Source organism: Carassius auratus, chromosome 38, assembly GCF_003368295.1.
Source record: "Carassius auratus strain Wakin chromosome 38, ASM336829v1, whole genome shotgun sequence".
Classification (NCBI taxonomy): Eukaryota; Metazoa; Chordata; class Actinopteri; order Cypriniformes; family Cyprinidae; genus Carassius; species Carassius auratus.
In genome coordinates this window covers 2595391-2620788 of record NC_039280.1, presented here as the reverse complement: position 1 = coordinate 2620788, position 25398 = coordinate 2595391, and the positions used below count along the sequence as shown (strand labels likewise).

Genomic DNA, 25398 nt, shown 5'->3' with positions numbered 1-25398 from the left:
AATTCAATGTTTTCTAGGCTGGATGGACTGTTTTTCTTAGCAATGGGCTAACAAAAAAAATCGACCGGGTCAGTATTTCATGTTTGTGTATTGTTTTATTACACCGTAATGACCGGTAACTTGATCAAGTTATTTGGTTTTTATTGTTATAACTGTTAGTTTTTAGCTAGTTCGTGATAGAAGAAAAGATCCCCCGTGTTCTGTGGTGCAGTTCTATCGTAGTAGTGACGCAGAGGTCTATAGATGAAGCCAGGGAGTTTCACACGATTCCCAGGAACAAACACCATCAGGAGTACTTTTCTCTTGTCTCGTGAATATGTTGAGGTGTTTTCTTCTGCTCTGGATCTTGCTGAGGCGTGCAGGTGAGAGCCAAGATTTGTTTAACGTTTTGTAACTTTTCTTCTTACCATTTCTTAGAATCGCACTTTTTTCACGCTGAAGCACATTGTGGAAATTGCATTTGCCTTATCAGCAATGTTAAATTAAATCCCAACAGTAAAAGCGAACGATGTTTAGCTACCAGGCTGTGCAAACTGTGAATAAAAGTATAGTTCTCTTAAGGCAACTGAGTATAACGAGGAGAAATTTACTATGTTTTCTTAAGAAGCACTCAGACGATGAAAAATGACCTTTAATTTGAGCTCTGATTCGCTTGTAATTTTCATTCATCTCTGTGTTGCCAAAGAGTAGACCGACACCTTTAAAAACTTTTAAAAAAGAGCTGCGTTTTTTAAATATTGTTTTACGAAAATAGTTGTCGTTTCTTTAAATGATACATATCGTTTTCCTAAATTTAATTTATACATTATATTAACAAAAGTACTGGGACGCCCCCTTCTAGGAACAGGTTTGAATACTTTCCATGAGTACAAATCTTAATGTTAGAGCATATATTATAAATGTATTTTAGGGAATTCTGTGCTTCTTGTTTTATTGCAAACATTTGGACAGGACCCTGTGTATAAACAGTGTCTCTGTTTATAAGGCAAGGTTCAAAAAGAATTCAAATCATAAGAAAATACTATGGGATTATGACTTGGCTTTCTGCAGACCAGTCAAGTTCTGACTGAATCAATCATTTCTTTTTGAACCTTGCCTCATACACATAGGCACTGAAGAGGGTCCTGTTAAAACTTTTGCAATTTAGAAGAACAAAATTGTAGTTCGTCAGAGCTGCATGGTTAGTTGAAGAGCGTGGAGAGAGAACAAATGCACGCACTTTATTTCACGTCTTCTGAAGAGTTGACAACAAATACTCACTTAATCCCATTAAAAGGCTTGGAAGAGCAAGGAAAATGTTTAATTTAACTCTACACATACACTATACACCTAAATGCTTGAGACGAGGCTCAGACATACTGTTACGATAACAGGACACAAAAGACATAGACTTACGGGGAGAGCACTGAAATGTTTGAGTGACATTAGTCACCATAGACAGAACAATTTAATTATAGCTACTGTGAGACTTGAAGAAAAAAAATCTGCATTGGTTTATTGAAACACATCTGTGATCCTGGACCACAGGATGCTTCGAGGGTGAGTAGAAGAATTTTCATTCTTGGGTGAACTAACCCTTAAAGACTGGTTTTGTGCTCCAGGGCCATTTATGGTTTGTGCATATCTTTAATGAATGGTTTTGTTATTCAGAATGCACTACCAGTGTACCAGTGTTGTGGGCTGCACAGACGCTGCCATAAAATAACTTCTGTTAAGATAAAATAAATATTCACTTATACATGAAATGCAAGTGTCAGTTGTGTGAAAGAAAAGAAAAACTTTCACATGAGATTGTGTAAGCAAGAACAAAATGCTTTGACTTCTGACTTCTTTTTCCATATAATTATCAAATTAGTCTACAATTTATTGTGTATTTCAGCTCTGTCCATAAATCATGGTTTGAAAAAAAAAAAAAAAAGGATACAGAATTCCTTTTCTTTAGTTAAACACGTTTTAGGATTAATTATCCCAACCTGTTTCAATATTGGCTCAAATGTAGCCCGAATTGTATCAAATAGTTTTTTGTGCAGTAGACTGATAAAATTCATTGTGAAGAGTTGAGGAGGAACTGCTTTGGTGACGTATGTCTCCTTGTCAATCTGCCTGTCCACCTCACACAAAGGCTAAACTTTAGTTGCTTTTTAGAGTCTCAGTCTTGGCCTTTTAGTCAAACATTTGGATGAATAGCAGCATCTGCCTGTATCCTGGCATTCTTTGATGTATTGCATTCTTACCTTCTAGCGTCATGGCTGGTAACAAAGAAAAGAAGGTCAAGCTACTGTTGCTTCAAGCTTTAACTGTGTATTATTTATTCTTAAGCAGCAAATCAGCATGTTAGAATGATTTATGAAGGATTTGACACTTAGGAACACTCCTTTTTTTTTTTTTTTTTGGAAAATAGGCTCATTTATCAACTCCCCTTGAGCGGATGCAGCAGACGCAGTGATATTAAAGGAACACTCCACCGTTTTTTGAAATAGGGCTTATTCACATTATTTCCTACATTTAGATAGGTGGGCAAATGCATTTTTGTGTCAGTGCATGCATTGTTTTAGTTTGACTGGGTCGGCGTTAGCTTAGCTTAGCACAATGAATAGAATCCTTTGTTGCCAGCTAGCATGGCCTGAGTAAAAGTGATCAAAAAAATAAAAAAAACCCACCTAATTACTTCTTGTGGACTGCGTATTCACAACGAGTACGAATAGCGATCCAGATTAACACTAGGCAATTTCCTAGGCAGATATTGACTTGGGACTATATTATGGGGAAGCACAGAAGAAAGCACTGCTGCTTAGGCGAAGCACTGCTACTTCGGGGCAGAGAATCACGCAACACATGAAATCCCACGACTTCCGTCAACATACCGGCGTGAATAGTAGCTGCCTGCCTGGCTATTTTCCTTACAGTACACGAATGGCGATGAACATGGCTGGTTTTGAGAGAGACGAAGAGGGTGACTTCTCAGACAGTCAAGAACCAGAACCATACCTATTTGAACCAGAGTTTACAGAAGACGAGCTGCGTGCTTTGGAAATAGAACGACAGTAGGAGACTGCGGTCAAGCCAGCCGCACTTCAGAAAAACACCGTCAAGCCAGCCGCGAGTGAAATTTATATGCGCGTGTATTAGTTGCGATCGCTCAACAGCCTGAGGACGTGAGGATGAGAGCCAACATGAACTGGTGGTGTGAATGTGGGGGAATATGCCAATCTATGCCGACGGAAATAGAGTGTCTTTGCTGTAGAGAGTGGGACATGTTTTTGCCATTGATGACCAGGCTCAACACGTCAGATCAAGATGAGCGTGCCCGAAGTTGTGTCACATCTACAGAGGATTTCACGGCGCTGATCCATTCTGCAGTACTCGATTTTTTTTCCGGTGTGACAAAGTGAACTGGAAAAAACGCCCCACGCCGAATGGACCAAATGGACAGCTGTCCACAGAGTAAGTGATTATTTTAATCATGACGCATGTATAGATCGACCCATATTATACCTGTATTCACACAGAGTTGATGTTTTCATGTGTTGCGTGATATCTCTGCGCCGAAGTAGCAGTGCTTTCTTCTGTGCTTCCCCACAATATAGTCCCAAGTCAATATCTGCCTAGGAAATTGCCTAGTGTTAATCTGGATCGCTATTTGTACTCGTTGTGAATACGCAGGCCACAAGAAGTAATTAGGTGGGGTTTTTTTATTTTTTTGATCACTTTTACTCAGGCCATGCTAGCTGGCAACAAAGGATTCAATTCATTGTGCTAAGCTAAGCTAACGCTGACCCAGTCAAACTAAAACAATGCATGCACTGACACAAAAATGCATTTGCCCACCTATCTAAATGTAGGAAATAATGTGAATAAGCCCTATTTCAAAAAACGGTGGAGTGTTCCTTTAAGCAGTGCCTGAAAATAGGACACCTTGACCTGACCTGTGTCTTTTTTATTTTTTTATTGCTTAGCTTTTAGACATTTTTGTGTCACATCCAATGACTTATCCAATCCAATAAATGGTGAGGGTTGGATTGGTGGTCAGCTGTGTGACGAAAGTGAGTCACCGGCTGAGGAGAGCGAGTCGTTCGCTTCGAGAGGAAAGTGAGTCGTCGGCTTCGAAAGGAAAGTGAGTCGTTCACTGAGGAAAGTGAGTCGTTCGCTTCGAGAGGAAAGTGAGTCGTTCGCTGAGGAAAGTGAGTCGTCGGCTTCGAGAGGAAAGTGAGTCGTCGGCTTCGAGAGGAAAGTGAGTCGTCGGCTTCGAGAGGAAAGTGAGTCGTCGGCTTCGAGAGGAAAGTGAGTCGTTCGCTTCGAAAGGAAAGTGAGTCGTTCACTGAGGAAAGTGAGTCGTTCGCTTCGAGAGGAAAGTGAGTCGTTCGCTGAGGAAAGTGAGTCGTCGGCTTCGAAAGGAAAGTGAGTCGACGGCTTCGAAAGGAAAGTGAGTCGTTCGCTGAGGAAAGTGAGTCGTCCAATGCATGTGGAGAGTGTTTGATAAAGATGCACCAGCATCCTATCTGTGGTAAACTCTGTAGCTACTGACAATTGTATGGTAAATTCAGAAATTTGAATCGGTGTAAATTGAGATTTTTCTTTCTTTCTCTGCCTTTGAGAAAATGGAAGCTCAAATGGGCTGATCTTGAATCTCTTCGCTGTGACGTTGTAACGAGAATTGTTACCTCCCCTTTCTCTGCTTTGCCCGCCCAAATATTTACATATAATTCAGTCGCAATGTCAGCACAGGCGTTTCAAACAGAATTTTATGATATGGATTCGACGGCACTGGCACAAACAGTGAGTAACAGTGCTCATTAATGCCTGATCTGTGATCAGTGATTTCTGATGTGTAGCTAATCATTCAAGTTCACACAGACTTTCTTTCTAAATCGTTTAATACTGTTTATGCATCAGTGAATCAAGCCAGTGACTAAACGATCAACTTCACGTTGTTTCTCTTAGTAGCATGAAACAAATCTGTTATTTAAATGATTTAAAATGATTTAACTACAGAGAGCGATCAAAGAACGCTCGCTTTTTTCCGGAGCTGTCACACATCGCGAGTATATCTGCACACTTGCCCAAACTGCCATTACAATGAAGGACGCTGTTATGCTGCACAACGGAGCCCTTATTGTGTTCATGTGTTTGCTGTTAGCTGTGGTGAAAGCATTTTGTGAGAGAAAACGTGTTGCAATAATGACGAGATCACTGCATCCACGCGATAAACAGACTCATGCTCATCACTGCAGCCTTTCATGTGATGGGGAAAAGATCGAAAAAATAATTATATAATCAACACTTCCACGATTCGTCAATCTCGACAGCTCTAATAGTAAAATATATATATATATTTGAGAGGGGTTTCACATGTAATATACATTTCGAATGCAAAGATGTCAGCCAATCACAACAGTTGTGGTTTACTCTGAGTCTTACAGCAGACACGCCCCTTCAATCAGAGCATTTAAGCCAGAGGGCTAATGTCAGGATATAAAAATGCTTTTTATTTCTAAATTTTAAATGTAAAACTCATACTAACAATATAAATACACCTAAGGAAACATTAAAAAGCATTTAAAGAAAAGGAAATAATCCACGTCATGGGACCTTTAACAAGAATTTATCTTAAATAATGTTTAATTTATATAGTGAAGACTATGCAATGCTATATACATTTGATTATTCAGTTTCTGTACCCGGACACCTACAACCTTGAAAAAACGTAAACATTGCTTCATTGGTTTATTTGTGCTATTAACGCAATTTCAAACAGGGACCACCGGGAAAAACCTTCACCAGGGCCCTGCAAACCACAGCTACGGTCCTGGCTCTGTTGCTTATTTACATGCATCCTGTAACTGCTTAAACTACCATGGCAATCATCTTACCACAGTTTTTCATCATCCAAATTTCGTTTAATTTAATTTCCTACCGTATTGGAGAGAATTTAAAAGAGGCCAGTTGTGGGTCTGTTGTGCTGAGAACTATGCTCATGTGTTTACATGATGCATTTAAAAGTTAAAGACTAAATTTATCATTATAAAATTTCACAGTGTTGCTGATCAAATATAATGTGGTTTACATGAAATTAATATTTTTCATCAGGTTAGACAGGTTAGACCTGTCCGTCAGTCGTGTATATCCACCTTGTTTGTAGGTTTTTTTTAACACTTTTTCTGCGTGTTTGTAGTTTTAAACAAATCCTCGTCCACCACACTATGTGTTGTGAGCAATATTATCCATTAGAGTGTGCATCTCTCATGATCCGGTCATCATCCACAACACCACACAACACCTCTCACACTACACAGTACACACTGGACTACATTTCCCATGCTCCATTGCACCAATTGCATTCACCTGTTAACTATCACACACAGCTGCCACCAATTACACAGCACAATCATCAGGAATGCTTTATAAGAACTGGACTTCCTCTCATTCATGTCTGAGTATTTTTTAGCCTATAGCTACCTTTCCAAGCAATTCCTAGGTTCCTGTTTCCTTGTCTTACGGGTTTGGAATGTCATTAATGACATTTTTTGTGTGAACTAACCCTTTAAGGGCACAAAACAGGCAGTTTGGAATTCCCCGTACGTCACCATTCTGAAAATTTGGGATGTTATTTATATTTGTGTAATGCAGGCCGAGAATGCCTAATCTGGAGCATTGGGATACATCTGTGCATTTTTTGGCCATGAGGGCTGGTGTTGTTATGACACTGGCTTGACACAGGCTACGAATGCTGTCCATATGCTGCCTGCACTCACAGCAGTCAATTGAACCGAAGAATTGACAAGAGTTAAGTTAAATTAAGTTATAAAGTCTGAACTAATATATATATATATATATATATATATATATATATATATATATATGCATTTGCGAGAAAACGTCCGACTTGTGAAAGAAAATAAATAAATGTTATATAAAATGTTAATAGTAATAGGTTTAAATAATATCTCATGCTGCAATGCCAATACATTGATTCTGTGCGGGAGTCTACCAGAAGTTAAGATTTTGGGCCACAAAAACATGCATGCACAGTACCGTTTGTCAATGTTGTGCTGCTGCTGAAATGTCTATATCTATACTTGATATATGCGTTTGACTGCAGTAACCCAGTAAAATATAACCTCATAGAAATGCAGAAGCCACTGTGGGTCGGTGATTTGCTCCACCCAATAGTCCACCCAAAATATCCTGTTATCATTTACCCTTATGGTTCAAAACTGATTTTTGTGTGTGTATGTGGAACACACAGCAGCCTTTCATTATCTTTAGGAGCTGTAATTAGATCTCTGGTTATAGCGCTTGTAATGAGACTGTCATGCTGTGATGGTGTAGCAACTGTACATAAGGGAGGCTTTGAAGAGGCAGACAGGTAAACAAGGATTTTAAAGCGGGGGTGAAATGCTATTTCATGCATACTGAGTTTTTTACACTGTTAAAGAGTTGGATTCCCATGCTAAACATGGACAAAGTTTAAAAAAATTAAGTTGTACATTTGAAGGAGTATTTCTGTTCCAAAAATACTCCTTCCGGTTTGTCACAAGTTTCGGAAAGTTTTTTTCGAGTATGGCTCTGTGTGACGTTAGATGGAGCGGAATTTCCTTATATGGGTCCTGAGGCACTTCTGCCGGAAGAGCGCGCGCTCCCGTATAGCAGAGCACTGAGAGCACAACAGACTTCACTAATCAGAGCGAGAGCGTCGCGAAATGTCACAAAAGGAGTGTGTTTTTGGTTGCCAGGGCAAGACAACCCTGCACAGATTATCTAAAGAGAAACAGCATTAAGGGACCAGTGGATGGAGTTTATTTTTACAGAGCATCAACGGAGTTGTGTTTGTGTTTGTTCCCTGCATTTCGAAGATGCTTGTTTTACTAACAAGGCCCAGTTTGACGACGGATTTGCACATCGTTTATTTCTTAAGGATAATGCAATCCCAACGAAAAAAGGGTCACGATCGTGTGTTGGAACCGCAGGCGGTGAGTAAAACTGCTTCAAATATCTCTGTGTTATTAACTTAGCTATCAGCGCGTAAGCACATCAAGTAAACAACATGCGATGTTGTCATCAAACTGCACTTTCCACATGTACAGCTTAAAAAAATAAAATAAAAAAAAGACGACAAAGTGGAACTTAGTCATTTTCCAAAACCGCTAAGCAAATATATACAGTTTCAGTACATACCACAGAGACGTCGTTGTTGCTGCTGCTCTTGTTAAATTTCAGCCTCTGGATCTGAATCTGGATCATAAATATGCGCTGAATCTGACTGTTAGCAATGGTTTGTTTTGGTTGGTTTTGTCCTCACGTAATGTCACAGCTTCCAAACGCTATCTAAGCAAAAGCCTACTGGCGCTCGTGATTCTTTAGCTCCGCCCACACGTCACGCCTACAGACGCTCGTGTTTTTCCGGGAAAAATCGGTACAGACTATCTTTCTCTTATGAATATAATAAAACTAAAGACTTTTTGGAGTTATGAAGGATGCAGTACTACTCTATAGGTACTCAAGATTAACAGGATATTGAGTGAAAACGAGCATTTCACCCCCCCCCTTAAAAAAAAAAAAGTACAGTTTTTTTGTGCTAATGAGAAAACAACATAAAAAGCATGTGTATGGCGTATGCATGTGTAAACAAGTAAATTGTGCAGAAATTTAAAAATTAAGATATTAAATATCAGTCCCAGTTGACTTCATGAAAATGCCTATTCCAGAGCTGACATACAAATCATAACATTTGTGTATGTGTGTGTGTGTGTGTAAAAAAAATAATGATATTATATTGTATTATAAAATATTTAGTTGCTGAGGTGTTTTGTACTTAAGTTCTAAGCAGCCACCCATTATAATTTATTTCCTTCTTGTTTTCTCGTTATAACGACTTAATTTTCTTGTTATCTCGACTTAACGAAAGTTTGTTTTCTCGTTATAATGACATGAGTTTTACTGTTGCTGTAGTAACAAACTCAACTTTGACAGGCATCTGATGGACAACCATTCAGGCACTCTTACTGTAGCCTATATTTCAGCAAATTTTGCTTCGCCTAGGTAATAATGTCTACAATATTGTACATAAATAAAGGCTGATCAATCACTGTTGATTTTTCCAAAGACAGTACACTAAACCTTTTGTTTTTGTAAGTAACATGTTTAAATGGCAACACCGCAAACACTTCACAAGGATGCAGAACTATTCCAAAATCTTTTAGAGCTGCTTGGATTAAACTCACTTTTGATTTTCCCTTTATTTGATATAAAATTATATATAATTTGTAAGTTTTATTAGTCATTGTATGCTGTGACAGATATCATGTGCGTTACAAGCTTCTGTTTGAAAAGAGCATTCATGTGTACATGTAGTGTGTGTGTGTGTGTGTGTGTGCAGAAAAAAATGATTACAACATATAGAAAAAAACTGAATTAAATTAGCCTATATGCACTTTACATATACATCATATTTCTCATCAATATGGTTAACAATAAAGATTAATAATAAGGAAAAGAAGCACATCATTAAATCCCATCCTACTGTAGATAAACAGAACATCTCTGCTTATGAACTAACAATCATGTGTCTAAAAGAAGAACAAATAAAGATATAGGTTTAAACAGAATACAGTGACGTCAACCTTGGTTTTGATAAGCAGTTATTTTATGACACAGAATGCGTTGGTGAAACTCAAGAACTTAATACACAAAATAATCATATTGATTCAAGCATTTAACATTTATGAATTAATTAAACGTCAGTAATGAACAAGACTGCACAAATTATAGCGATCACGAGGAAGGTCCGCGTACAGTAAAGAGCATAGTGTACAACACCCCATCAGTTATATTCAGGTCTATAGTGCCACCTGCTGGCACAGTTTTGTAACTTCTTAGAGAAAATTAAGTCGTTATAACGAGAAAGTGACTTTCGTTATGTCGAGATAACAAGAAAATTAAGTCGTTATAACAAGAAAATGACTTTCGTTATGTCGAGATAACGAGAAAAATAAGTTGTTATAACGAGAATACAAGGAAAAAAACTTCCGTAGTTTTGAGTGCATTAGAAGGATGTTGCTAGTGTGTTTTGTGTGGTTTGGATTCGAGTTTGGATTTATGGAGGACAGTAAGAAACAACTTTAGTAACTCCATAGCAGCTGGTAAAAACAGCTTATGCTCCTAAAGTAAAACTGCTGGTTTTCAGCAAATGTAAGTTGGCCTACATGGGAAAGATTTTCAGGAAAGACTGTATGTATGAAACCCTAAATGATGGAGACTGGAGCCAAGCCAACTCCAACATAGTTTTTCACAGTTAAGCACAACTGTTACCTCACTGTGATTCGGTCTGGCACTTACAACCCCAATTCCAGAGTTGGGACGTTTTGTAAAATGCAATGAAACCAGGAGTCTGTGATTTGTTCATTCTCTTTAACTTTTATTTAATAGACAAATTGACAAATAAAAGATTTCCAAAGTTTCACTAACAAATGTAAATGTGTTTTCTAAATAGGGTTAGGGTTATTGTCTAAATAGCTTTTTGACGGTAAAAAAAGTTAGGACACAGTCAAAATAAAAGTGAAGGTTACAGAATATCCACCCACGGATATTCTTTGAATGGGGTCCTTTGTGTGGCCACCCATCCCTTAAAATACGGAAACGTCATGTATTTAAGGGGTAAAATGATCTGATTTGTCATGTATTTTACAAAGGCTAATAACATAGTTGAATCAACAAATGCATATTTTGCCCTGTTTATAATACTTTTAGCAATTATAATGAAATCAGTTTTATTAGAAGATTAGAGAAGCTCACTCGTGCGTGATTGCATTTTGGTGTATTTGTCTCCACGGGTACGAGGTCTCCAGAACACGCCTTTAAATCCCTTTCATGTGGAAAACATGTGGTTTATAACATCTGGGAGCACACATCTGCCCTTTAAATACAAGCCATGAATGGGCGTTCCTTGTTTTGCCTCGCAGAAGGTGGCAACTCTAGTCTCAACTATAGTTTGATCGCTGCCCAGAGAACACAGAGCCATGATACTTTTTTTTTTCTTGTTGGTTACATAAGAGAGAAATCTGTTCATACTGAGCTTAAATAGTAATGCTGTTTCCAACCCATGGAAGCTCAAGTTTTATTCTCTCACACACAGAAAAAAAAGAGTATCCCAGAAAGACAAATAAGCCTTATCTAATTGAAAGATACTAAAGAATATTGCTAATGTTACAGCTCTGGCTGGTACTGCAAAGTCGTTATGTAAGGGATAAAGTTCCTCAAGCTGGTCAAAGCTGCTCTGCAGTTATTTTTGACTGAACATTTTTTAGTTTTTAGTTTTTGTTTTTAATGGACAATGATTACACAAGCATTAAATAAAATGATCATGAATAAAATAAAATAAAATACTTTTGTGATCATTTTATTTCATGCTTGTGCATGACAGTATACTAATAAAAATGATGTGCCCCCACTCTCTATTATAGATCAGTGTGTGTCCCATAGTAAACCAAATAAATATTACATGATAACAGTTAAATACTCTCTCTCTCTTTATCTTTCTTTTCATTTAAAGATTCTAAGATAATTTTTTTTTACCAAGAATAATAATATAAAATTATAATTAAGTGCAGTTTAATGCACTTGACTGATTTGCTTAATTTTTAAATGATATGTTTCATTCTGTTTTGACTTGCCATTTTAAAGACTACATTTTAACAATACTACACTGTAGATTAAAATGCCTGTGAATAATTTAACCATTATCATGCAATATTGTATTTATCTTGTTTATCATGGGTCACATAATATGCTGCCAGATCTTAGCCTGATTTGGGCCACATATCACTGGACTGATCTGGGCCACACTCCTCCCACCAACAAATAATTGCTGGATCCCCGCTGTGCCATCATTGCCACACATGGCCCAGCTCTGGCTGAAAGGGTACATGCCATTGCCGAAAGGAGGCCAGCAGTGCCACCTTGAAGCCACATGTGGGCCAAGTCCGTTTGCTATGTGGGCATTCGATGACACCCGGTTTATGAATCCTGCATTGAACTCACAACTCCAGAATGGAAAAGCAGTCGTCAATAAAACGACTGCAAAAGGTTTTAATAATACTGCTCTGGTATAATAGTTAAGATTACACTGCATGGAAGGATTTTTCAAAAATCCATTAAAGGGGCACTTTAATATTGGCTAATAACTGATATAGTCCTAATATATTTATGTATTCCAACTCGGGAGTAACTCCATGCTTCTTTCCAACGCAATTTAGCTTTACTCTATCTGTTCCTGAGAAAAAGTTTTTTTTTGTTTTTGTTTTTTTGTCAAATTGCACATAAAACGTAGATTTGACAAAGAGGATTATTTTAAGTTGTCTGCTATGTTTAAACATGTTATAATGTTTAAATGTAGTACTGCAAGTTACTGTAGTGTTTTCCATGTCCTCAGCTCGTGGCTACATAATAATTGTAAATATTAAAAATGTTTATTATATAGATATATTATATTAACAACTTATTCTAAATTGTCGCTTAGAATAGTTGCATTTTTAAATAAAAACAGTTAAAAACAGTCAAATAAAAATCTATGACTCTAAAATCCTGACACTCTAGTAAAACTATTTGTTAAGATCATTCTCACCATTTTCAATTGTGTATAACTTTAACCTGAACATGTTTAATGTGTACTATATAAGGAGACTCATAAGGGTGCTTTATAGCAGAGTTATTTAGGAATCAAGATAGAAAATACACGCCATTGTTTCCTTTGTACCAGTTCTTTTTTTTTTCTTTCTTTTCAAATATTTTTCAGTTGTATGCCTTGATGATTGCATGCTTTCACTCCTGCTTTTTGCTGACAGGAGATTTTGTTAGTACTGTATTTTTGTAGTTTACTGAATGACTAAAATGTCTTTATAGTAAACTGCCTCTAGATAAACAGTGTCCTTCTCTCTTATCGAAGTGCCAGGATTCCCATGGCCATGAAAAAGATTTACATTTTGAAAAAAAAATAATAATAATAATAATAATTATATATATTTATTGTATTAAATATGAAAATTCATTCTTCAGTAACAAATACAAATGTCATGCAAGACCATTCAGAGGTCCTGGGAACATTGGGGGCTGAATGCAGGCCAGTTATCAGAATGTATTTTATGGTTATTGTAGTTTACTCCTACATGGTTTCTGCGGGGCCATAACAAGTAATAAATTTAACAATAAGAATTTAAGGCCATAAAAAGTCATAAAACCTCCGGATTTTCCATACACGGTCATAAGAAATATTTAGCCACATCTTAAATTGATATGCTAGTCCATTAATTTGTTCTTCCATCAAAATGCGCTCACAGCAGCAATGGCATTCATTTGTTTCGCCTGTTGTAGTTCTGTATGAGGAATCTGGGTGGTATCACACTGGTATCACAGCGTTCCAGAGCTACAAGGTCCATGCGACAGCATACAGACTTGTCAGAAGGACTTTCACAGAAACCCACGCAAACTCTGAACATACTGTATCATAGTGGTGGGCGATAACTGCTAAATTTGATCCGATACCAAATACATATAGGGTCAGTATTGCCGATACAGATACCAATACAATACTTTTTACTTAAAAAAAAACAAACAAAAACTTTTGTGTAGGGGAGAGCAGTAGGTCTATGTCATTTTTTTCTGAGGTGAATGAATGATAAATTATTTAGGCAATATTTTTTATTAATGTATTAAAGTACACAAAATGATTAGTTATTAGGCACTGTAGAATGAATTCTTTACAGCCTTTTAAAAAATAAAAATAAATGAATAAAGAAAAAAAAATCTCTCCCTTTTCTCTGGTTTTAAAAGCAAATGAACTAAAGTGCACACAATTATTACTGAAGAACAAACAAAGCACAAATATACCTGTGCAATTACATTCCCTGAGCCCCCTTCTGGACTTCCAATGTGCTATCAGTGACGCTAACTCTGTTCGCTGATCCTCGACGCGTTGTGTCAGTGAGTCACGTGACGACCCAACAACGAATCACAGCAGAGCAGCAGGAGAGGGAGGAGTAGCAAAGCAGCAGCAGAGGTAGAAGACACGAGCAAAGTATAATGAACGTAGATGAGAGATATTTAAATTAAAATATCGATTCAATTACAATTGTATCGATCCGATACCAATACCAGTGTTGGCATGGATACTATCGATATTAAGATCAATCCGCCCACCCCTACTGTATCATACTGAGTCACTGCTTAGCTTTATTGAAATCATCCTGGTTATCACAATGGGAAAATGTACCTTTAACGATCTATGGCTCGTCGACGGTGAATTTAGTAGCTGGCTCAAGCCCGTCGCTAACAATCGTTATCAAGCCTATTCCACTTTGTATAAGACGTTGGAGCTGTCTAGTTTAGGCACGAAAGCCTTGAAGTTGCATGCAAAGTTAGAAAAGCATATCGTTGCTGTAAGGGCCTGCAGCGGGTGCAGGCGATCCGTCAGTTTTGTTCGGCTCCGTCACTAACGTTACCTGGTCCAGGTACAGCGCGGGATTCTGTCTCTGTCGCATCCAGTGCCACACACAGTGGTTTCGGATCAACCTCCACACTGAAAGCGGAGGTCCTGTGGGCAGGGCCGTCACTAGTGGGGTGAAAGGTGGTGACGATTATAGGGGCCGACGGCTGAGGGGGGGCCCCGGCGATCTCAACCGACTCAGCTAGATTAAAAACAGGCCACTGCTGCACGTCGTCACGAAAGCTTAACATTTTCACGTGTTTTTAAGCCTTACCTCTTGTCGATTTAAATATTAAAGCATCCAAACACAAGACGCGGAAAAGCTGAACAGAGTAGCTGGTTACTCGCGCGCTGTGTTCGGTGAACGAGTTCGCAGTTTTGAGTGAACAAAAGGATGTGAAAGAACCCAATTCAGTACCACGGTGTTCAGGTGTTCAGGGCTCACGCAGGGAAAGGCGTCTCTATAAATTAAAATCCTAATAGTCATAAAAAGGTCTTAAAAAGTCTTATATTTGACTGATTAAACCCTGCAGAAACCCTGCTTATAACTGCATGTGGCTTGGCTTTATGGAATTCACCCATTTTATCTTTTTAGTTATCCTTCCAGGCTGACCTTGTGTTTTGTGTAATCATGTGGTAACAGCCATGGACCACAGACAATTTATCATCACACTTGAACAAACCCAGTAACCATATCCTTCTGCTGACATGCTGACAATGGCTCTTTTACCAAACGTGCTGATGCACATGTACTCACAACAGACAGTTTGCGAAGCCTTTTCATATATATAATCATTTATTTAATTTTAACAACATTTTAACAACTGAGACATAAACAGAAAGAATTTTACATACATTTGACGAACAGAAATGGAATTATGAGTCCCTGAACAGAGCGGGAGTCAATATCAGTATGAAAATTTCACATAATGGTAGTGACCAAAATGATCATCATATATCATTTTAAAATATGCTGGGACTGCTTTAAAAGTACTCAAACTATTTCATTTTGCAGACCTATGCACTTTTTGTATGCATAAACAAAATGTTAATAAAAAGATTTTAAACAGATCAAAAATATTGCTTGGGTGACTGTCTACTAACATGTTGGCTATTACATGTTAAAATAAAGTTTTGACAAAAGAGAAGTTTTAAAAATAAAAAAACACTTCACATTTCATCCTTTAAATCATTACAAAAATAATAAAAAAAATAAAAATAAATGATGAGCAAAAATGCTAAATTAAATGTATTTATCTGCTTCATAAACCATTCTACATCCCTTACGAAAAAGAATTTTATTCAAGTGTGCTATTAGTATACTTCTTTTAAACTAAAATAGGAAAAGTATGCTTTTAGTTGACTTTTTATGTACTTAAAATGACATTCCAAGCTTTGGAGTGTTGATCAACTCATCTATGTTTTGATTATCATTCTGAATTCAATTAATATTTTTTCAGCTGTTTGTTCAAAATGTTATTTCTTTTTTACGAAACTTACCGACATTAAAGTGTTTAAAAAAAGAATGCATGAAGCTAGAATAGATTTTGTATGTTCAGATATTCAAATCGCAAAATATATACAAATTTAAACCTAAATAGGGACATAGTAGTATTCTTAATGTATGATGTAAAGTTCAATTAAAGAAAACTTATGAGTATACTTGCAGTATAAGTTTACTGAGACTATACTTCAAAGTGTACAAAGTATTTAATTCGTAAACTATCAGTATACATATAAATTCTCTTTAGTATAATTGCAGTACAAACTACAAACATAGAGGTAAACTAGTTGTGTATTTAATGTTTGCTACTGTTATACTTAAAGTATACGTAAGGAGTAATTGACAACTAATGCAGTTATTAAGTTATTAGAAAGAGAGCGAGAGCAACAGAGGCACACACAAACACACACAGAGAGAGAGAGAGAGAGAGAGAGAGCTTGTGTTAATTTAGGCTAACGTACCTCTGTGCATCCCTAAACACTCTTCTGCCGCTGTTATTACATCGCTATTGAGAAATGACATGTGTAGCCTTTTTAAGTTGCTATACTACATAGGCTAACAGATAAAATTGTCAGGGCAGCGCTGACAACATCAAGTCCCAAGGAGTACTGAAACAGTACACTTACAAGTATACTACTAGAACACAGATATTTGTATACTTGCTACATAAAGTATACTTAAAAATATACTTGAACTTTACTTAAGTATACTTAATTAAATAAACTTTAAGTATATTACTTATTGGTAAGGGATGGTCTACCTTATTATCCCAAGTGTTGAGATTTTTTTTTGAAAGCACATTAGCTTGTTTTCCACCTACCAGTTAAGATTTCCAACCAAAATTTGGTCCAATTTTCACATTGGTCTGAACAGAAATGGCAGACGGGGTAAATGAAAAGCAAATGCCATTCATTCTTTCATTAAAAAAAAAAACGCACTAAAACAAAACCCACACTGCATGACGCATGTGCAAGAATTGTTTATGCTTCACTGAACACGCATGAAAAACATGTAAAGCTTATTTGGATTTTCAAAATTCATTTTTTGTACAGTTTCCTGAAAAAGCAATGTTTCTTTTTTTGTTGAGTTTATATACATTCCAGAGTTGTTAAATAATACAGATTTCTTCTACAACCAAACATCCTCTTACTCTAATCTTTCTTTTCTCCAGACTCCTTTAGCGTCACAGTACCCTCCAGTCCTATACTCGTGGACCGTGGAGCCACAGCTCTTCTTTCCTGTGAATTTGAACCAGACCCTAACATCTCTGATTTGGTGATCACATGGCAACGGCAGGAAGACTCACGTGTGGTCCACAGCTTCTACTATGAGAGAGACCAGCTTGAGCGACAAAGCTCAGAATATTTAGACCGGACGAAGTTAAATCGAGAGGGACTTGCTGAAGGAAATGCATCCCTGAGTATAGTCAATATTGGACTGAAGGATGCAGGGAAATACATATGCTTAGTGAGTAACAACAAGGGAACTGACAGAGGAGTGGTGCAGTTGGTTTACACGGGTACGCCGGTGTTATTTTAGTATACTGTATTTATATTTAGTATACTGTACTCATATATATATATATATATATATATATATATATATATATATATATATATATATATATATATATATATATATATTATTAGTAGCTTTATATATATATATATATATATATATGTATACACACATATGTATATATATATATATATATATATATATATATATATATATATATATATATATATATATATATATATATATATATACATATAAAGTCATGCCCAAAAATATGGACACTTGGTAAATATGATCAAAGAAGGCTGTGAAAATTATTCTGCATTGTTAATCCTTTTGATCTTTTATTTTAAAAATTCACAAAAATCAAACCTTTCATTGGATAATAAGAATTTAAAATGGGGGGGAAATATCATTATGAAATAAATGTTTTTTCTCTAATACACAATGGCCACAATTAATGGCACCCTTTTATGAATTCTTTTTTAAACCTCCATTTGCCAGTTTAACAGCTCTAAATGTTCTCCTATAATGCCTGATGAGGTTAGAGAACACCTCACAAGAGATCAGAGACCATTCCCTCATCCAGAATCACTTCAGACCCTTTAGATTCACAGCTCCATGTTGGTGGTGCTGCTCTTCAGTTCACCAAACTCATTTTACAGGTCAGGGAACTGGAATGGCCAGAGCAGAAGCTTGGTTTTGTGCCCAGTGACCCATTTTTGTGTTGTTTTTGAGGTTTGTGTTTGGATTATTTTACGTTTGGAAAATCCAAACATGGCCAATTATAAGATTTCTAACGGAGTCAGTCATTTTTAGATTTTTTCATCTGTTGGTATTTGACAGAATCCATGATGCCATGTGTCTAAACAAGATGTCCAGGACCTCCAGCAGAAATATAGGCCCACAATACAGCAGTATATTTCATTGTACACATGGGGTACTTTTTATCTGTGTTCACCAAACCTATCTTGAGTGTTTGCTGCTAAATAGCTCATTTTTTTAGTTTCATCTGACCATAAAAGCCAGTCCCATTTGAAGTTCCAGTCATGTCTGATAGCTAAATATGCTGGAGTTTGTTTTTGGATGAGCTAGGAGAATTTTCTTGAAACCCTCCCAAACAATGTGTGTTGATGTAGGTTAATTTTTTTTTTAAGGTTTTCTTAACCCGAGACTCAACTATTTCCTGCAATTCTCCAGCTGTGGTCTTTTGAGAGTCTTTAGCCTCTCAAACTCTCCTCCTCACCATGCATTAGGACGACATGGACACACGTCCTCTTCCAGGCAGTTTCCTAACATTTTCTGTGGATTGGATACTCTTAATTATTGTCCTGATGGTGGAAATGGGAATTTTCACTGCTCTATCTCTTTTCTTTTGGCCACTTAACTAATTTGTGAAGCTCAATTATTTTTTGCATAAGAATTTCTAAGGGTGTTCTTAATTGTGGCCAGAGAAAATGGCCACATGTGTATTAGAGAAAAACATTTATTTCATAATGATATTTGCCCCCATTTTAAATTCTTATTATCCAATGAAAGATTGGATTTTTGTGATTTTTTTTAAATAAAAGATCAAAAGGATTAACAATGCAGATTAATTTTCACAGCCTTCTTTGATCATATTTACCAAGAGTGTCCATATTTTTGGGCATGACTGTATATATATATATATATATATATATATATATATATATACACACACACAATTATTTTCTTCTTTTTTCTTTTAGCTTTTGAAATGTATTTTTTTATGTCTGTATCGATATTACTTTTTATTTCAGTTTTAGTTATTTTAGTACATCATTAGATTAAATAAAAAGGGAAATGTTGCTTTTTAACTTTTAATTTCAGTTAAAATAAGTCTTGTACTCTTGTACTCAGTACAAAAGCATAAAGCAAGTCATATGGATTCATATTTTGTCACTTGATTTTGACTTAATAATTTGATGTGAGAGAAGATCTGGTAAATCTTTGTGTGTGTTTCGTGTCTTCAGCTTTCTATTCTGAGCCAAGGTTAAGCATCCATCTCCAATCTACCAATGTAACTGTCCAATATGAGACAGAGGGCTACCCGAGGCCAGAGGTCATGTGGCTGGGGTCAGAAGGTCAGAATCTCACTGACGACCTGGAAGTTTCATCTGCATCAGACGGTGGACTGTACTATTTAAAAAGCAGCTACATAACCCAGAATCCAGTGTTCAGTGTCACATTTACTCTGAAAAACCCTGCTACACATCAGGAGCTACAGAGGCATGTTAACCTCAGCTACGGTAAGCACTGCTTTCTGTCAACATGTGTTGATTTGCTATGAAAGACACATCAGACTGTGAAATGACATCGCACACATTAACAGAGAAACATTCATGGATCGCAGAAGAGTGTTTTTCTTTGAAATAAGAGTTCGGCACAAACGCGATTCATTCACTTGGTGTAACCGTTTTTATAGCTCTGTGACACAACCTGTCAAAAGGCTTATATAAACGCCACAGAATAATATATATGTCTCATTTGTGAGTCGCTTTGAATAAAAGCATCTGCTAAATGACTGAATGTAAATGTAATATGTTTTCGATGCAGGGTGCATCAAATGGCTGTGCGTTTATTTGTGTTTTTAACTCGATGGTAGCGAAATTAAACTGTCTGAACGCAAAGCTGTGTGTGCTGTCTGTCTTCGCTCTTCACCCTCCCCCGGTCCGCTGCACACCACGCCCACTTTTTTAGCATTTTTTTAAAATGCAAAAAACTTAAAGATCTTATTAATCTTTTTTATCAGTAAACAAAAAGTTTAAAGATTGTATCAATCTAATCAAGCAATATGTAAAAATCTCAAAGCTGTTATTGAACTTGAAAAAAAAAGATTTTATCATTCTCATCAAGCTGTATACAAAAAGTAATTATCTTATCAACCTTGCAAGCATCATGCAGAAAAAAATATAAATAAAAATCTTAGCGATCTCATCAAGCAGTTTGCCAAAAAAACATAAAGCATGGAATGTCAACTAGTGGCAAACATGGCATTATTTTGGAAAGAGTTAATTAAGCTTTCAGCTCATGATCCGGGTTGTAGAAGAAGGTATTTTAATACCAAAGCTTTAATTAAATAATTAAATTCAACCGAGACTGCCTTGCTCTCAGTTGTTGAAGCCCTAAGACTGGTAAGAGCAGATTCCAAACTTCAATGTGCAATTTAAGTTCTTTTCGCTGATATGCCACAACGCCTATACGCATAGACTGAAATTTTAAATGTGCAGAAAATAGTACAAATTCTGCTAAAGTGATTGTTTTGAACAAGTATTAACTTAAACATTATATATATAAAAAAACTTTATTAAAATGAATTAGCTTAAAGGGTTAGTTCTCCCAAAAATGAAAATTATGTCATTAATGACTCACCCTCATGTTGTTACAAACCTGTGAGACCTCCTTTTATCTTCGGAAGACAGTTTAAGATATTTTAGATTTAGTCTGAGAGCTCTCAGTCCCTCCATTGAAGCTGTGTGTACGGTATACTGTCCATGTCCAGAAAGGTAAGAAAAACATCATCAAAGTAGTCCATGTGACATCAGAGGGTCAGTTAGAATTTTTTGAAGCATCGAAAATACATTTTGGTCCAAAAATAGCAAAAACTACGACATTCAGCATTGTCTTCTATTCCGTGTCTGTTTTGAGAGAGTTCAAAACAAATCAGTTTGTGATATAATTCTGATATTCTGATTTGCTGCTAAAAAACACTTATGATAATGCTGAAAACAGCGGAGTAGATTTTTTTCAGGTTTCTTTGATGAATAGAAAATTCAGAAGAACAATATTTATTTGAAATAGAAATCTTTTGTAAAATTGTCTTTATCATCACTTTTGTTCAATTTAAAGAATCCTTTCTAAATAAAAGTATTCATTTCTATAATTTATTTTCCAAAAAACTGACAAAAAAATAGACTTTTGAATGGTATTTGAATGGCTTTTTGAATGGCTTTTTGTTTCACATAAATACAGATTTTTTTATCCTTCTATTCATCTAAGAATGCTGAAAAACTTACTCATCTGTTTTAAATATTGATCATCAGCAAATCATCATATTAGACTGATTTCTGAAGGATGTGACACTGAAGACTGGAGTAATGATGCTGAAAATTCAGCTTTGATCACAGGAATAAATTACTTTTTACAATAAATTCAAATAGAAAACAGTTATTTTAAATAGTACAAATATTTCACAATTGCTTTTGCTGTACTTTGGATCAAATAAATGCAAGCTTGGTGAGCAGAAGAGACGTCTTTAAAAACATTATATTAAGAAATTATAGACTGGTAGGCTATATTGATTACAGAAATGTTATATTGTAATGTTTTATATTATTTTGTTATATATATGTGTGTGTTTGTGTGTGTGTGTGTGTGTGTGTGTGTGTGTGTAATTTCTGTCCTCCTCACTTCTGAAAAGATGGCTATGCCCCCGCACATCTCTATTTAGTGAATGTGCAAATGTTTAATGTTAACAGGTTTTACTATGTTATTAAAACATTTAACAGCTTTTTATTAAAAAAGAAAAGCTGAGACAAATTCATTCTTAAATTAAAACAAGTGTAATGCATTTTTTTTTCCAATATTTCAGAAACTGCATTTGAATATAACCAGTATTCAGTATTGAATGTAATGGATTTCAAGTCCTTTAAACATGACTGTCTAAAACGGTTTAATTTTATAAAATCTACAAACCTTCAAAACATCATTATTACTCTGACATTTCTTTATATAAATATATCCTTGAATCTGGTGTTCATGAAAGAGTGGGAACCCTGAATATGGCTTTTTTACATCACTGCTATGCTGATGACACTCAACTCTTCCTCTCCTTCCATCCTGATGATCTGACGATAGCTGCTCGCATCTCAGCTTGTCTAACAGACATTTCTTGCTGAATTACCACCAACTTCAACTCAACCTTGCCAAGACAGAACTGCTTTTGGCTCCATCAAACCAATCATTTCATCATGATTTCACCATCCAGTTAGGCTCATCAACCAAAACTCCTTCAAAAACAGCCAGAAACCTTGGAGTTGTGATTGATGATTAGCTGATTTTCTCAGACCACATTGCTAAAACTGTCCCGTCTTGCAGATTAGCTTTATTCAACATTAATATCAGACCCTTCAGAACATGCTGCACAACTCCTTGTTCAAGCTCTTGTTCTGTCCAGCCTGGACTATTGCAGTGCTCTCTTGGCAGGTCTTCCAGCCAGTTCTATTAAACCAATTGATCCAGAACGTGGCAGCAAGAGTAATTTTTAATTAATGAGCCGAAAAGAATACACGTCACACTGAATGTCGCTTTCACAGACTTTTAAATTAAAATTTCCCTCCTGGTGGAATGACCTTTCCATTATTACAACTCAGCTTCAAGCACTGGCTAAAAACACAACTCTTTTTTTTACCTTTAACTCTATCACTCTTTATTCTAATTTTATTCTTTAAAACTTGCACTTTATTCATTTACTGCTTGTTTTCTTAAAAACCAAAAAAAAAAAAAAAACACTAGCTTTTCTAATCATTTTGTATTCTATTTTCTTTTTATTTCTACAGTTAACAAAAGCAAAAAAGGCCTTTAACACTAGCTTGTTCTATTATTTTTCTATTCTGTCTTCTTTTTATTTATTATATAATAAAAAAAACCTTGCTACGTGTGCTATGTTGAACTAACCGAGACTTGTTATAGTACCTGCATATCATTGCTCTTTTTTTATTGATTTCCATTCTCCTCATTTGTAATTCGCTTTGAATCAAAGCGTCTGTTAAATGACTATATGTAAATGTAAATAGCACTGAATTTTATTACAAATAATTTAAGTGACTAACATGAAATTTGTATTTTCAAATGTGAACATACTTTAAATTGGAAATTAATCTGAATTCAGGTGTTTGGTTTAATGACATGAAGCACTCGGGTCTAGATTATTAGCAGTTAATATCTGAGGGGCAGGAGCTCATCAGCTCATCAGTTTTTCTGTCTGCACCAGTCCCACAGAAGGAGTCATTATTGGCCTCAGCTGTGTTGATGCAGGAATAAACCAGTACAAAGCTGTGTTTTGGGCTCTGTGGCTTGTGAAAGCTGCTGCAGTTTATGTGTGGATTTTTTTGCTACTTGTTTTTCAGTTTGTGCTAAATTTAGTCTGTCGCTATGGTCTCATTTGATTTTTATTTATTTTTTTGACGTGAAAAGTTAAAGTGAACCATTAACATAAGCACTTGAGCTGACATGAAGCAACCCCGATGCTCGCATTGTCTAGCACATTCTGAGATGCTTCTTGAAGTGAGAAATCACACTGTACAAAGAATCACATGATCGGTGTCAGGCATGCATTTGTAACCTTAAAGACCAGTGCAGTGAATCCAGTCTTTGTTATAGGAGTTCTTGGGTGTAGAATCAATTCTTCATTGTCTGATTGCTGACAGGTTCATCTAGTTCACTTTACATTCTTTTCCTCTTGGACAATTCCCAAACTGGCATCCAATTGAAGAATAAAAGTCATTGTTTGGAACATGACAATGCAAGCGGTTGCCACACAAAAGCCTGTTTGTTAGTCTTAATCCTTAAAAAAAAAAAAAAAATCAGGAGCTCATTGCAGCGGATTCACAGATTGACTTTCGTTCATTTCTTTTTGCTGATTTTGCACCCTTCATGTAAATTGCATAAAGTTTGCAAAAAATGCTTTAACGTTATAGATAATTTTCTTTCTTCCATTGAAAGTGTTTTATCATGCAAAAAAAAAAAAAAAACTGCTCATTAATGTATTTGAGACATTTTAGCATATACCTATGGTCATAATACAACATGAGCTTGGATATGATCATTGTTTAGCAAGGATACATAAATCAATAAAAAGTGACAGTAAAAACCGAAATATGAAGTTGTTCTTTTCAACTTACTATTAGTCAAAGAATCCTAAAAAAAAAACAAAAAAAAAAAACTAATTTGTCATTCAAATTGGATTCATCAGTTCACAGCTTTCCAAACAAACAAACAAAAATCATTTGATGTTGAAAATGTTGAATATTATCGAATATCCTGTTCAGAATGCCAGGACAAACAATGTTAATGTACATGGAGTCAGTAATGTGTTCCTCTCGTCTGTCTTTTCTTTTAGATGGGAACACCAGCTCCAGTCAATCAGTCGTGGTTCTGTCTGTATTGTGTGTTCTCCTCCTGTGCTCGACGGTTCTGCTGCTGTGGTTATACTGTCGTGACAGGAATCCCAGATGAATTACTGGAAATTGCGTGCCTGTGCTGAGCACCAGCTACTCAAAGTACCCCCAGCATCATTTTTGGGGCATTCATTTTTATATTAAATTAATACTGCTGCTCTTCTTGACTTTATGTAATCCATCCAGATTTTGGAGAGACGCACAAGAAGTCATTCAAGTTGAAGGGTGTGATTTTAGTTGATTTTTAATCATTCTTTTCACTTTTTTGTCCTAGTTTCTTCACGAGCAACTATCCCGAGTCATTTTCAGGCTTTTTAGAGCAGAATGAGAATACTATAATTAGAATGTTTTACAAAAAATTCATGGCTACTTTTGAATTTGCCTTTTATGGAAAAAGTGACATCAACTGTAACTTGACTATGCTAACACTAGCATGAATTTAAGGCAGAACTATTAATCTTTTTTCTTCTGTTTGACACATTAACTGGAAGTGTATTTTAAAACATTTAAGACAAACAACTCATGGTGTGGACCCACCTGCTAATTTTTTTAATTATTATTATTATGCATAGCCTTGCTGGAGAGGTTTCCTTAAACTGTAGCATTAATGCTAACAAGATAAAATGAGCTATTTATTTTTATAAAAACATCTTCAGTTATCTTTAACAATAATAATCTTTGGACCAAAACCAAATTAAACA

General features: G+C 35.9%; 1 protein-coding gene across 2 annotated transcripts; it reads left to right on the top strand.

Annotated features, from left to right (window-relative positions):
• Nucleotides 1-35: 35 nt before the first annotated feature.
• On the top strand, nt 36-25373 carry LOC113056654 (CD276 antigen). Of its 2 annotated transcripts, none has more exons than XM_026223446.1 (4): nt 36-362; nt 17152-17499; nt 19493-19768; nt 24640-25373. In XM_026223446.1, the coding sequence occupies exons 1-4, from the start codon at nt 317-319 to the stop codon at nt 24753-24755; spliced, it is 786 nt and encodes a 261-aa protein (XP_026079231.1). In that variant the 5' UTR covers nt 36-316; the 3' UTR covers nt 24756-25373. The 2 variants fall into 2 exon arrangements, with proteins under 2 accessions (XP_026079231.1, XP_026079232.1); XM_026223447.1 differs by lacking the exon at nt 36-362 and adding an exon at nt 3402-3444.
• The last annotated feature ends 25 nt before the right edge of the window (nt 25374-25398 follow it).